The 14,745-nt window shown below is 35.3% G+C and overlaps 1 protein-coding gene across 1 annotated transcript in view; it reads left to right on the forward strand.

The window, feature by feature from the left end:
• Positions 1-14,745, forward strand: part of RIT2 (Ras like without CAAX 2) — a 184,670-nt gene that overhangs the window by 55,823 nt on the left and 114,102 nt on the right. The window contains exon 2 of the mRNA XM_065657149.1: positions 2,287-2,343. Coding sequence (XP_065513221.1) covers positions 2,287-2,343 — 57 coding nt within the window. The remainder of the gene's footprint in view (positions 1-2,286; positions 2,344-14,745) is intronic.

Genomic DNA, 14,745 nt, shown 5'->3' on the forward strand with positions numbered 1-14,745 from the left:
CTGTAAGAGGTTTTCATTTCATTATGTAGAGTGCCTTCTGAACACCTTTCTCAAACTCTCTTCCTCTTCAGATTCATTTTATATTTAGCTAAATCAGCTCATGTAGAGGTCTGTGCTGAGACTAGGATCAGATTTGCCAAGTTGTTGCACCTGACATTACAAGACACAACTTCCTCCTCAGATCTTCCTCTAATGCACTGTGTGTGGCCTAGGCTCCTGTGAGAGCTTTGATGGTACCTACACACTGTGGTATGGGACATATAAATTTTACATGGACCAGTCACCAAAATTTTGCATTTACAGTAGAAAATCAGGAGATTAGTTCCGAATTATTTGGGTCCTCTTAGGTCCTGTGGATTTAATGACAATGTAAATGATGTATTGATTTGGGGCTGTCTCAAGAGAGAGGAAGAATGAGTTCTGGGTGTCCTCTGAGATTTCTGTTTCTGTTGTAGCAACAGACTTTGTGATGCAAGCATAGCTCCAAAAGGAAACAGAATGAGGTAATGTACAGAATAGTTTGCTTTTGAAAGAAAAAGCTTGGCAAGAAGAAGCAGCAGGTAGTGAAACAAATTGAATTAATTTGTGGAACAGGCCCTCAGAAAGCTCAAAATGTGTAGGCATAAAACATACGAACAGCATCTCTGCTAGCTGCCTCTGCTTCTCAAAGCAAACTAGGCAGGTCACATTAGGCATCAATTTATTCTTCATAAACCACTAACAGTTATCAGATGGAGGTGCCTAAAAATCTGTTGTGATTAAAAAACAGGTGTCCTGGAAAAGAAAGTGTTCAAACACACAGTACTTAAATGTCTGCATTTGACAACATATAATATAGAAGACATGAACATCACCTCACATATATTTATTCCCTGATAATATGGATAGACTGAATGAACTTTTTTCGCACAGTTACCCTCTCTGAGTTAATATGAATTTATAATGCTGCTTCTTAACATTTATATTTGTTTACACTAAAGATGCAATAATTTATTAACATAGTAATAAATATTTAATACTCCTTGTCTGTATCATTTTGTAAAACTATCTCCTTAAGCCCTTGATTCTTAAAAATATAAGGACAGACATTAAACTAAAACAATGCTGTTTTAAAAATAGGTCTATTATGCACAAAATTTTTTAAATGTTGCATTTCACCTCTGCTATTGAAGGTAACTGAAATGTTCAAGACATAAAGTAGAATATCGTGTTTGATTTAACATGTTGTGACTGATAGTTATCATTCAGGTGGTTTACTTTATTTAAAATGAATGTCCACGCAAGGTCTATAGAGGAATTTTAATGCAAGCGTTTAAGAAAAAGATATTTATATTGGCTAAAAAAATCAAGCAATATTTTTTGAAATATTTTTTCAATTTTGAAGGTCTGCTCTTCACAGCTTTCAGTATTAGGTAGATAACATTCCCTTTCAAATGATCTGGTATTCAAACTCCTGAGGAAAAACAACAAAAATAACATAACTTCCCGTGTTTTCTCTGGTAACTGATGAAATTACTGTGGCTGCTGAATACCCAAGCCTACTTTTATGGTTATTCAAAATACATGAACTTCAGATGTCATGTTGGAAACTCACTTTGGACAGGATTTGATACTTCTGCTTTCTTCATAAATTGGAATTTGACTTCCAGAGTGCCACCTGTTCCAAAGAAAGCAAAACAGTTTTGCTGAAGGCTCATGTAACTTTCCTAAAATTTCTGAAAGCAGGTAATACTCAGCCATAAAACAGTCTGTTCAGAAAAATACAAGCTCTAGATAGTTAACGTAAGCATTTGTCTGCTGCATCAATTTTAATGTCTTAGGTATTCCTAAAATGAGCCAGAAATCAACTCAGGTACTGCAGTTAGTGGCATTTTGTAACATCATGAAAACTTTTATGAATCAGAGTTGTAAATTATGTTTTATGTTTTCTTCATGGTAATTTTCATCTGTATGTGGTTATATGGTATATATGATATATCAGGTTAACAGTATTTACCAAGTGTTAGAAAGATGTAACATTTTAATACAGCAATTGCTAAAACACAGTTTAAAAATAAGAAATTAAGACAAATAAAGAAGTTTAATTCTCTTTTTTTCCATTTATCAGTTCTTGGTTATCACTGTAATGTGAATGCATTCTTGCAGCTCTAGACATAAATCATTTTGACTAATTTTCTAAGCTGATACTTATATGAATGAATGATCTGCTTGTTCTTCTCCTTGTTGTGATTTAAATACAACACTATAATTATTTTTTTTTCTTTCCTCTGTCTTTCTCATCTCCAGCAATGACAATGCAGTTCATAAGCCATCGTTTCCCTGACTATCATGATCCAACTATAGGTGAGTAAAGATTATTCTCTACTTCATCCCTTTCAGTATCTCTGCCTATTTGAGATTTCCATAAAGTGAGAAAGTGCTCCTAAATAGTACTTAGACAGAAGCAAGATTTGTATACTTTAAATTAAACCTTAATTTTGTTAATGACAATTAAATTGCACCATGGTAATGCTACAATTTTTTCTTAGTGAAATGCTTTATACAAAATCTCTTTCAACAACAGATTTTTGGCTTCATGCTCTATATCTATTAATATCTATGCAATTATAATCATAGAATGCAAAATAAAAATGTTACAAGATAGAAAACCATATTTCAAAATACTAAAATAGATGTAAAAACTCCTGTCTGGAGTGCGTTTTTTAAAGTTTTGTTATTTTAGTGTTGTTTTCCACTATTAAATTCTTAGTTCACCTTCTCAAGAAAAATTAAGTTACTACTGAATTTAATAAACTAGAGTTGTGCTCTGGGATCATATACTCCACTAGTTCCATAGGATTTACTTGCATTATAAACTTAAGGAATGATAAATATTTGCTTGTATCTGCAATACACTGAAACACAGTTTAGATGTTGACCATTGCATGAATGTATGCCTAGTGTACAAATGTAAGCGCAGTTACATTTATACAGTCCTAAAATTACATTCAGACCTTTGAAGGCAACCACAAGGGGGATGAGGCCCTGGTGAAAATGAGTTTGACGCCCCTGACTTAGACTAAAAAGCCCTTGCATTTATAGAGACTATACATGTGTAGATGTGTGGGAGGCTCTAAAAATATCAACTTTTATAAAGATTGATTTAAAAATATATACATATATTTTTTCCAGTTCCCTCAGCCAAGACAATCTTGTGTTATCTTCAAAATTTTCAAATATTTCAAACTCAGGTTTGACCTTTATAAAACAACTGCATTGCTAAATAGAGCAGCTAATGGTAATATTTATTTTCATTTTTTATTTCTATAGTATTCCACATTTGCTGGATATTAACTCTTGGTAAATTGTGCTATTTTAATGATGAAAAAAGATATGTATAAACTCTTCATGCCACTAGGAATTTTTTAACCATCAAAAATATTACAAAACAAAAATGAAATGTGTCAACTCTAAAGCAGGTAAAACTACTGTGTAATTGCTACAAATTCATTTGCTTTCTCAGGAAAGAAATAATCATTAGATCTAATTGGAAAAGAGGAGCATTAGTAGTTACTGAAACTATTAAGTTATGCATGTACACCCATCTTTATTATTAACTATCCAACTGCCATCTGTATTTATCCATATATTGTATCTTGTCATTATCTTAAGTTATTGGTCTCTAGACAATACCACAAGATGAATAATAGATAACCACAAAGAGAAGGAAAGCTTATGATGCATTATAAGTACATACTGCAAGAATGCCTAGAGGACCTAATCAGGATGAAGGTCTCCTTGAGTAAGAGACAGCTTCTACTCAGTAAAACCAACAGTCTAAATAGGAGAAGAGAGAGGGAGATAGAGAACAGAGAAATTAAAGATTGAATTCAAACTCACACAGCTGGCTAGAGGCAGAACTGGAAGTATGACTCAGTTTTGTCTGTTCAGCACTTCTGTCTCTCAGAACACACTGAGGACATCCTGAGAAAGGCTTATTTCTATTCATACTCCAAAACATGTACTAAACAGCAGAGTATAAACTTGGGCTAATTACATATGTTTCCTCTTGGGTAGAGTTCCGGTGTGACCCCTTAAAACTGGACATAAGACAGAAAACACGAATAGAAGGAATCATTTGTGACCTGACGTATAATAGCAAAAAAATACATTTCAATATCTCAGTACACTGAAAAGACTTGTACTGTTGAGATTGCTATTACTACTTTTGAACCCCTAGTTTCAAATCACAGAATTAATTGTGTGGGGTTTTTTTGTACAGCCACTATTTTAATGATTTTCCATCAGTTTAATAAAATACTACAGTTCTAGGGAATTTTCTGGGCTATCAGAAAGGTGATTTGGAATAAACATGTCCCAGGCCAAGGCTGTGCTGTCCAGGAGCTGACAGAGAAGAAATTATTCCTCTAAGGTCTCAAGGAGATAGCCACAAAGAGATGCTTTATGTCATGGAGAAGTTATCACGTTGGGGCAGAACAGTGACCTATGTAGTCAGAGTTGTATTTCTCACAGTAACCCAGTAGCAGACAATGAGAAAAGAAAAACAAAAAAAAAGAAAAAAGGCCACATACAAAACGTACCTTGACTCTGGCAAACGGGCAAAGCAGAAAATGGATCACAGATTTTCAGCTGTGCCTGAGATCACTGATCTCTCTGCATGTCAATAAGTTGCCTTTCTTTTTTGTTAAACATTTTAGAACACCTTCATTCCTCAGCTATTTTTTTACTGTTTGTGGAACTGTCATGCTCTGTTCTGAACTTGTCTGGGCATACTGGCCTCAGATTTTAGTGTATTTCTTTGGAAATAATTTCTTCTGCTTACCTGTGGTTTTATTTGTCTTTGGGCATTTAAAGCAATAACATTTTCTGTAAGTGTCACTGAGTGGATGATATTATCTGGAAATAACAAAAAAGTTCCATAGTGTGAATGATGATCCACAGATTTCCAGTATTAAGAAGCCTGCTGAGTCTACTAGGTTTCAGTTGAGCTTTAAGATAAGGTCTATCATTTATTTTGCTTTACATGGACATAAGAAACTAATAAATACCTACATATTTTTTTCTGCTGTTCTTGCACTAGCTGCTCCCTTCTCTACATTTTCTATGGTGTAAGATTGTGGTAGCAGTGACTATGATACTTAACTGTTCAAATTTAACCATGATTTAAGGTAGTACTGACAAAATTGGTAGTGTATCTTCTTGCATCTGATGGAGCTTTTTCTGAGAACTGTCCTATTAGAGATGGATGCGCAGGGGGCTGAGAAGTGGAGGTGTCTTTGTAACTAATATAACTGTCTTTGAAATCCCAGAAGTCTACCAATTTCAGTTTTATGGGAAAGATTTCAATGACTCCTGGGGATACTAAGTGTTTATAACCACTTTGTCCATTTTAACTTTTCATTGTCTACCTTAAGCATTGGCATGGGAGTGGAATAATAATTTCAGCTTTTTTAAATTTCTGTAGATTTTCGTGAAATATATTCACATCTATATAAATAAGAAAGTGGACAATAAACTCTTTGCAAAGCACGTGAGCATAGGACTGACATAATCTGGTTGATATTCTAGTTCAAAAGTAGAATGAAACCACATTCAATCCATACAAAGGGTCCACAAAACTGTCTTGCATGATCAGTTAGGAACACATAAAAACCCTGAAACAAGGAATCTAGAATAGTTTTTGTTTTGACTTAAAAATAAATGGCTGCCAATGGGTTTTCATGTTTTATTTCATAAAGACCCAAATCTTTTCGATCTTAAGAAATGTTCTGAAGTTTGATTCTTTTGGTATAAGACCATATTTAATGTCCTGACCTACTCCTTACTCCATAGAAGCACAGCCATGAGCAACTGACTTTTGAAGACTTTTTTAGAAGTTTTTTTCTCCATATTGTATTTTTATTTTATCCTTCATGTAGAAACTGATAAGATAGTGAGCTTTAAAGGGAGTCTAAGGATGTGAATGTATTTCTTTTTTGTCTAGTCCAACATGAAGCTATGGTGAAAATTGTTTACTGTTACTGACCAGAGAATACAGAGGAGTCCTTCCACTTTAATACGTTGTCAAATGTTCTTCCCCCTCCTACTCCTGCTTCTCTGTAGAAACACAGGAATTTATCCTAAACATTGTGCAGTAATAACCATATAGCTTTAAAAATCCAGAGACACTATTTTTCCCTTTTTTTGTGACAGTCCCTAGAAGCATGTTTTTTCCTTATCATTCTTTTTCATTGTGGTTCAAGATCATGTTACTAATGCATTAGAGTTTTCTCTTTCTACAGTGACTCATATCTCTAGCAATATAGTAGAAATATACAACTCAAATATAATGGTGCTTTCTACTTGCAACCTTGTTCTGTAATCCACTGACATTTTTAAAATATCACAGGTGATCTTGTTAATCACAGAAAGCTGCTGATACTGTGAAATGATGCAAAATTTTTGTTAAAATGATATTTCAGTTTCTACATTATATGATATATCTGCTTATAGATTTGTTTGTCAAATACATACATATGTTTCAAATATGTTCATTTTGATCTGAAAGAGCTATGCAAATAAATTTAGAATTATTTACTTGTGTTAATTTCTGGTTTTATTATTTATAGAAGGAGTACCTATACTTTTGAAGAATGTACTGGATGTTGTGATGGATAGTCAAACAGTTTTTAAGTCTAAGACTTTTTTAAAGACTATCATTAATTCATTTGAGGGAAGAGGCTGCATTTTGTTCTGTCTTTGTTTCTGTGTGATTTTGTTTGTTTGTTTTGTGTGTGTTTGTTGATTTTTTTGGTAAGAATATTATATATATATATGTAAATGTGTGGTACACATAAATACACAAATACCTGTGTCAGTATTTGATTAAAATATAGAGTAAACATTGATAAAAAGTTAAATTCTACCCAAAATGCTAATTTTAATGTTTTCACTTTCAGTTCAAAGCCACTCACGATAAAATGGGAATACTGACTGTGTTTTAGGCTTCCTACAAACATTGCAGTTCATAATTTTGAGACAGAAACATATCATTTTTATAAGTAAATGGTGAGGAGAAGGAGGACATTCTTTTAATATTAGACCGTATGTGGGCAAAATTTCAGAGTTTAGCACTTCATGAAAATGAAATTATTTCAGTGCACATTTACTGTTTAATTGTAGGCAACAATGGGAACAATTTCCATGTGGCAGTGGATGTGATAGTTTTCTGGAACAAATGGATAAGAACAATTTACACTCTGTACAGTCTTTGGCAATATCACAGAGAGTTAATGCAAGCAGAGTGACAGGAAAGGAAGCATGACATAGTGTAGCAAACTGGACAGCCTCCAAGATGCTCATTAGCCATGTGACTAGTCTCAAAATGAATACATAATGCAAACGAGATGCAAAAGCAGCTTCCTGTTTTGGTGAGATATCACTGCATGAGATTGTGTCAAACGAGCAGTTGAGGGCATTAAGCCTGTGTCAATGTCAAACTTTAATTGAAATGGGTGTGAGATGGGAGGCATTTTAGCTTTAAGTACATGAATTTGCATGAGGTTTCCTAACAAAACCTTCCTGCATTCACCAATGCATCAAATAAAACATATTTAAATTCATCTTTAATAAGATGGTCGAAATATGTGGGTGAACTTGAGAAAAAAAGATAAAACATGACTGAAAGTATTCTAAGGTAATGTGTACCAAAAGGCTCTGTGTTATAAAGAACATTATATTTGTTTTCAAGGTACAATAAAGAAAAAGGATAAAGCAAGGGAAACAGAAACTCATTAGTAATGACAGAGTGAAGGAAGACGAAGATGGGGCACATTTTCTAGGGAAGGCGAAAAGTATTAATCGAATTCACTTTAAAGGTACAAAAAGTTTCTAGATCATCTCTACTCTTATCTAAAACATATATATGTGTATACCACATCTCTAATTTCATACTCATTTTTCCATAGAAGATAAAATATTTAGATTGGACAGAGCAAATCACAATTGGATTTGAACTCCAAAAGCACTATTAAAAAAAAAACAACAAAAACATACCCAAATATGTGATCAATAGCTAAATAGTCATGACCACCTTTCAATCATCATTCTCCATATATTTGTTAGCCTTATCTGAGACTAGATAAACAACTTGTATAAAATGGTCTGGAATCAGTAAAATTTGTCTCCAAAGACTGTCTCCAAGGGTATCCAGACTGACTGTGTAGGTAGAGCTAAATTGCCTATTTTTGTGTTCCTAGTTCATCATCATTTAAAAAGATAAATGAGGAATATATAATAATACTGATGTATGCTTTCGAATGATATTCTTAAACCTGTGGTTTCTGTAGTTGCCATTTTTCTATCTGTTGATATTATCTGTATCATCTGTCTCATTAAGAGGTTAATATTTTCAGTATAAAGTATTTTGACTTGCGTACATGAAGAATAAAAAACAGAGATTACGTCTACTGTATTAGGACTAAACCTTGTGTTCAGGCACCTAAATTAAAATGTCTACACCTGAGCTGTGTATCTACGTTCCACTTGCATGGGATTTAGGAGTGGAGTTTTAGGTCTTTGATCACTTCCTCTATCACAGGCTTCAAGAGCCGTTTGAGATGTCCTACAGTATCCTGCTTTGGTTCAGAATCTTGATCCAGAAGACCTGTGGATCACCCACAGGTTCTGTGTCATCGTGATCTGGTCCCCTGTGAGTGTGACATAGGACCTATGGAACACCAGAGTCCTTCTAGTCCAGTAAATGAAAGTCAGACAAGATTCCTGAGATCATATCAAAGAGCAAGAGTCATATATGGACAACTGAGTAGTGTCTATACTTCCGTTAAATGTAAGGGGATTTTAGGTACCTATCTTGCATGTAGACACGTCTTTTGTAGCTGTCTAAATTTAGGTGCCTGAAGCTGGATTGCAGTGCATTCCCTGACAGCTCGTCAGAACAAGAACCTTCACACATCATCATAATGTCTCTCAGAGTGTCTGGATAGAGGTCCTGCAGTGAAGGGAGGAAAACCCTCAGTGAGACTTGCCATGCAGAATCCTTGTTAAAGTTGCAAAAGAAAGGATAACATTGGCATATATCTGGCAGTGTAGCTGCTCTCACTGTAAGATTAAAAACACCCTATGAATAGAAAAAGAGGGAGTAGTGCTAAGAAACTAAGAATGCAAAAAGGGTCGAAGCTGCTCAGTTAGTTTAGATTTCGATGAGGCAACAAAATACCTTCTGCTTAGTGTTGTTATTATATCCTACCATGAAGAGAAATAGAAATTATTTGAAGCCATGGTGAATGGAAATTGGAATATCATAGCAGATATTTCTCTCTGTTATATAAAAAAAGTTTGATTTAAAAAAAAATCCATTTCTCTTGAAAAGAAGTTTTTAAAATATGCTAGTTTCCCTCTAAAGAGCAGTGTCCCGGTTTTGGCTTAGACGGCTTAATTGTCTTTCCAATAGCTGGTATAGTGCTGTGTTTGGGATTTAGTATGAGAAGAATGTTGATAACACACTGATGTTTTGGCTGTTGCTGTGTAGTCAAGGAGTTTTCAGCTTCCCATGCTCTACCAGGTGCACAAGAAGCTGGGAGAAAGCACAGCCAGGACAGCTGACCTGAGCTGGACAAAGAGGTATTCCTTCCCATATGACATCATGCTCAATATATAAACTGGAGTTGGCTGCGGTCAAATACCGCTGCTGGGGAGCAAACTCACAGGTGGTAAGCAATTGCATTGTGCATCACTTGGTTTATATATTTTTTTTCCCTTCCTTTGTTGTTCTATTAAACTGCTCTTATCTCAAACCATGAGTTGTGTTTTGGTTACTGTTGTTGTTGTGTTGTTTGGTTGGTTGATTGGTTGGTTTTGGTTTTGGTTTTCCTTCTTGATTCTGTCTCCCATCTCACTTGGTGGGAGGCAGCAAACAGCTGTCTGGTCCTGGTCACCAGCTGAGTTAAACCACAACAAGCAGATCCATGATAGTTGAATCATCTCTCAGCATTTCAGTCTGAGCTATGTAGAACTTAGATGCGTTCTCATCTCAAGATGAGCTTTGATTCTTTACCCCTTCCTCTGTTGAGAACTTCAGTATTGTTCTTAATTAATGAAAGAGTGTGACCGCATTCTAAATGTACTGTGTTACTCAGATACATGATCTTTAGCTCTGCTATTAAACTTTATTTTTTCGGACTTTGCTTTGACAAACCAATTATTCAGTCCTAAATGGTTTGCAGACTCCATGTAACAAATAACCAAAGCAACCAATTACTTTCCCTGTTGTATTCAGGATGAATCACTTCTAAAATCCTGGACACACATTTAATTTCTACTACTGTTTTGTCACATTCATATTTTTTTTTTACAAATGCAACTCATCATGCAATTATTTGAGGGCTGTTTACACCAGGTGACAGCTTGCTGTCACTTAGCATTTTCAGAGACTTGGAAAACAGTGCTTAAAATAGAAATTTTCCTTTACAAATATCTCTGATATAAACAATAGCAGACAAGCAAACGCAGCCTGGGTCTTTCTAGGAGTAGATGGCCCAGAGGACTGTTCCTACAGTTGTCATTTCCTCCCTTATCATTTCACCAAACACTTGCTCAAAGGTTAATCAGAACACCTTGAAGAGCACTTAGGCTTGCAGTTTAGTCTTGGAAATGCAGTTGTCTGTCTGTGTCCATCACTCATGCCCTTAGAAAACTTAAGGCAACAGCTATGCTAGCAGATTCCCTTCAGCCACTGACATTTTTTCAGGCTCATTCAACAGTAGTCCAGAAGAAAACTAAACCACCCCAACACAGCATAGTTGTCTACCAGGTTAGTGAGATTAATCGCTTCAGTAAAAACAATTCTGCAAGCTCAAAAAGTGGAAAACGGGATAGTGTAGAACCACGTATGGGGAAATGGGAGTATAAGTGGGAATGAAAGAGGAGAAAAAAATCCTTTAATTTCTGGGACAGGCAGGATATTATGATCAAGTCAACCGTCTCGTGCAGAGTCATTCTCAGACACAAGCCCATGAGCCAAAATTCCTTCCCAAGTTGATCCCTCTTATCAAAAAGAATAGCAATAAATACCTGTACCAAAAGTGTAGATGGATTCAAAAACCATTTGGGTAAACTACTGGAGGGAAAAATATCCAGCAAGGGCTGTTAAAGGCAAAGATTTTCTTTCTGCCTGTGAAAGTCCTCTGAGGTGCAAATAACTGGAAGCTGAGAAAATATGCCAAGCAAAAATTATTGTGTAAGATTCCTTGGGCTCTTGGTCATTCTCCAAAAGAGGAAAATGGATTAGATGGACTGTTGATCTTCTGCGGCTCTAGTATTTCTATTCCCATGTGGAGCATTTACCTAATCTGAATGACTCTAATTGATAATCTGGCCAGTGACCTGAATCCCCTCTCTTCCTTGTTTCAGGAAGCAAGCAAACAGATGAACAACTGTTTCTCAAACATCCCTGCCTAACATCTGCTTACTGTGTTAGAACAGGACACAAAAGTGTTTCTCTCATGTGTTGCCATGAGAAACCTATGCTGCATGTTCATATGCAAAAAATGCATCAGTATCCCTTAATTGTTAATGGTTCATATTTACCACCTCAATTCCCGGAATCAATTTTAGGCCTCTCACAAAAAGAAAGACGTTGAGGTGCTGGAGCGAGTCCAGAGAAAGGCAATGGAGCTGGTGAAGGGTCTGGACCACAAGTATGATGGGGAGCAGCTGAGGGACCTGGGGGGTTCAGCCTGGAGAACAGGAGGCTAAGAGGAGACCTTTTCACTGCCTGCAACTACCTGAAAGGAGGTTGTAGCATTGAGGGTGTTGGTCTTTTCTCCCGGGTAACAAGCAATATGACGAGATATGAAATGGCCTCAAGTTGTGCCAGGAAAAAATTCTTCACTGAAAGTGTTCTCAAGCACTGGAACAGGCTGTCCAAGAAATTGGTGAAACCACCGTCTCTAGAGGTGTTTAAAAGATGCCTAGATGAGGTTCTTAGGGACACAGTTTAGTGCCAGTGTTGCACTCGATGATCTTGAAGGTCTCTTCCAACCAAAATGATTCCATGATTGCTATTTTCTATCCTCCATCAACTCTCTTTGTGTTAGCAGTAAGATGTGTTCCTGCCCTGGCTATTTGCTCTTCTCCACTGAATAGGGTCAATGGAGGATCAAAGCACGGGATATAAACCTTCTGTTCCTCCTAGAAACCTGTGAGTTTAACTGTATGTCTGCTAAACATAGATAGAATAAAAATAACTAAAAACTATATAAAATGTGATCTTATGGTTGCTATTCTTAAGCACTTAGTAGCCAGATTAAAATTTAGGAAGGAAAAAAAAAATCCTTTTCTCATAACTACGACAATATCAAAACCATTTCTGTGGTATATTTTTCAACACTAGTAATATTAGTGGTAATAGTAGTAATGAAACAATTTTATTAGAAGTCTTTCATAGTGATATCTACCACATTTAGAATCTAGAAAAGAAAGTCAGCCAAGAATAGAAACCAAAGTTAAAATATTTTTGTCTTTTGCACAGACTATTTTTTCTTTTTTCATATCAGCTTCATACAGGTGGAAGACTTCTGTCTCAGTGACTGGTGTTTCATACTTGAATCAATCCAACAGTTCTCACTTCTCTCTGCTTTGATTCACCAAGTCTCTAATTGATCTGTCTAGTAAACTGACATGGCAAAAGGAGTTGAAGGGTCCTCTTTCTTATCACAGAAGAGCTTATTCATGGAGCTGAGATTTTCAGTCCTCCCTTCAGTCCAATAATGAAACTCCAAACGTTGACCTATCACAGAAAATTGAGACAACATCTCCTTTGGTTCTTAGCTACTGTAGGTTTTTTAGTAGAGTTTCATATACATATTTCATTGGATTGAGGTGCTCTGAATCTGGGGAATTAATCTCTTAGTCTATAGATTCTGACTGAGTTTAAGTGCGAGCAAAGTGTTCATATGGCTAATAACGCAGGATAGTATATATGTTTATCCAGAACAATAAACCACAGTGTAGTCACATACGGGTTGTGGTTTCTAATTAACAACATAACTGTACTAAAGTTCCAGAGCATGATTCATCTCACTCTATCATCTGCATCTGAAATTAGTCAGATAAAAAATGTTCTCAAATGTGAAATATTATAAAGAAAGCCTAGGATCTTAGGAGTAAAGTGTGGTGGAATGTTATGTTACGTGGCAACTAAAGAGATTTAAATTCTTGGGAATTAGGTAACTGAAGCTGGAATGAACACCCAAGTCATTCTGTGGCTTTAGCCCAGTGGTTCTGTTTTAGGTATCACAACCCACATACAGTGATGATAACTATGATTAGGATCATGAACTTAGAAGGAGAGAGTGAGACTTGCAATCCATAAATAGGGTCACCTTGCATCTTTTGATTTGTAAAAATATTACTTACATGATTTGTGAACTTGGAAGGGACACTTATTCTATGGTTTCCTAGAGGTGGATGATTTCTCATGCTCGATTCAAAATACATCACACGACAAATTCCTCCATCAACCTTTCTTTCATGGAAGCCAAAAGCCATTTACACTTTACTAAATCCAAGGCATCATCCATGCTAAAAGCCACACAGATGTAGTCAACTTGTTAATTACTTCCCCTGAAATTACAAGAAGTGAATTTGTACCTGTCAGATCCTCCCACTCAGTAGCACAATAACAGACTTGAAAGAGTAGTGAAATTGCTACCTGCTATTCTTTTTCCCCAAGATAAGGGTACTCGGACTCCTGTTAATTATCATGTTTTGATTAAACAGGAGTACTTTGTTCACATTGTTCACGTACATCTTTGAAGCAAATGACATTTTTCTGGACATAGAGAAAGTAATGATATGCCTTTATTAAATATTAGTAGCATTATCTATATCGCAAGTGGTTTCTAGCAGGAAAGCAAATGCTACAGCAAAGGTTTGGTTCAATTATCTTTAGACTTGATTTGCAAAAATGGTAACATTTGTAAAAAATTGTATTTTCTCTTCAAGAACTGCTTCTGAGAAAAATATCTGTCAGTCAAATAGTCTAATTCACATGGATGGGACACTTCATAAGCAACATTTATCCTGTTTGAAGGGTTGTTTGTAGAACAGCTGAGTGAGTTTTCTGGGCAGCAAGATATATCCTGTATAATTGCATATACAAATTTAGTCATATCTGTGCATGCTTTCAGGTTAAAATCATAAAAGTTGTCTTTGTTGATAACAACATTTGCATCATGATTAATAGTTACTTCACTGGGCCAAATTATTCAGATAGAGTTTGTCAGTCTTTTATCCAAATCTCTGCTGTCCCCCAGCCTCTCTGCAGAAACCTATCAATTACAGGAGGTGAGCTATACTACAACCAGGGGAATCTTACATTTCACAATATGTTATGTATGAATGGAATCAGCTTCTCCATCGACATGCCTATGGGAAAGAAGGAAGACGGGCACACTGTGTTCTAGGCTTCATCTTGGTTATATGAATATTATTATTTATTATTATTTTTTATTATTATTTATTATTATTTATTTTTATTATTTTATAATATTTTAATTTTATTTTTTTTAATTATTATTATCTAGTATTATTTATTATTTTTGATCAGAACTCCGTAATGATCCTGTTTTTCATGGGCTCTTGTGAACACACATTTTACATTTATTAATAATTAGATTTTAAGGAGGAAAATTAATATCTGCAACTAGAAAATAAATTAATATATAGTATAGTAGTATAAAACTA

Source organism: Caloenas nicobarica, chromosome Z (genome assembly GCF_036013445.1).
Source record: "Caloenas nicobarica isolate bCalNic1 chromosome Z, bCalNic1.hap1, whole genome shotgun sequence".
NCBI lineage: Eukaryota > Metazoa > Chordata > Aves > Columbiformes > Columbidae > Caloenas > Caloenas nicobarica.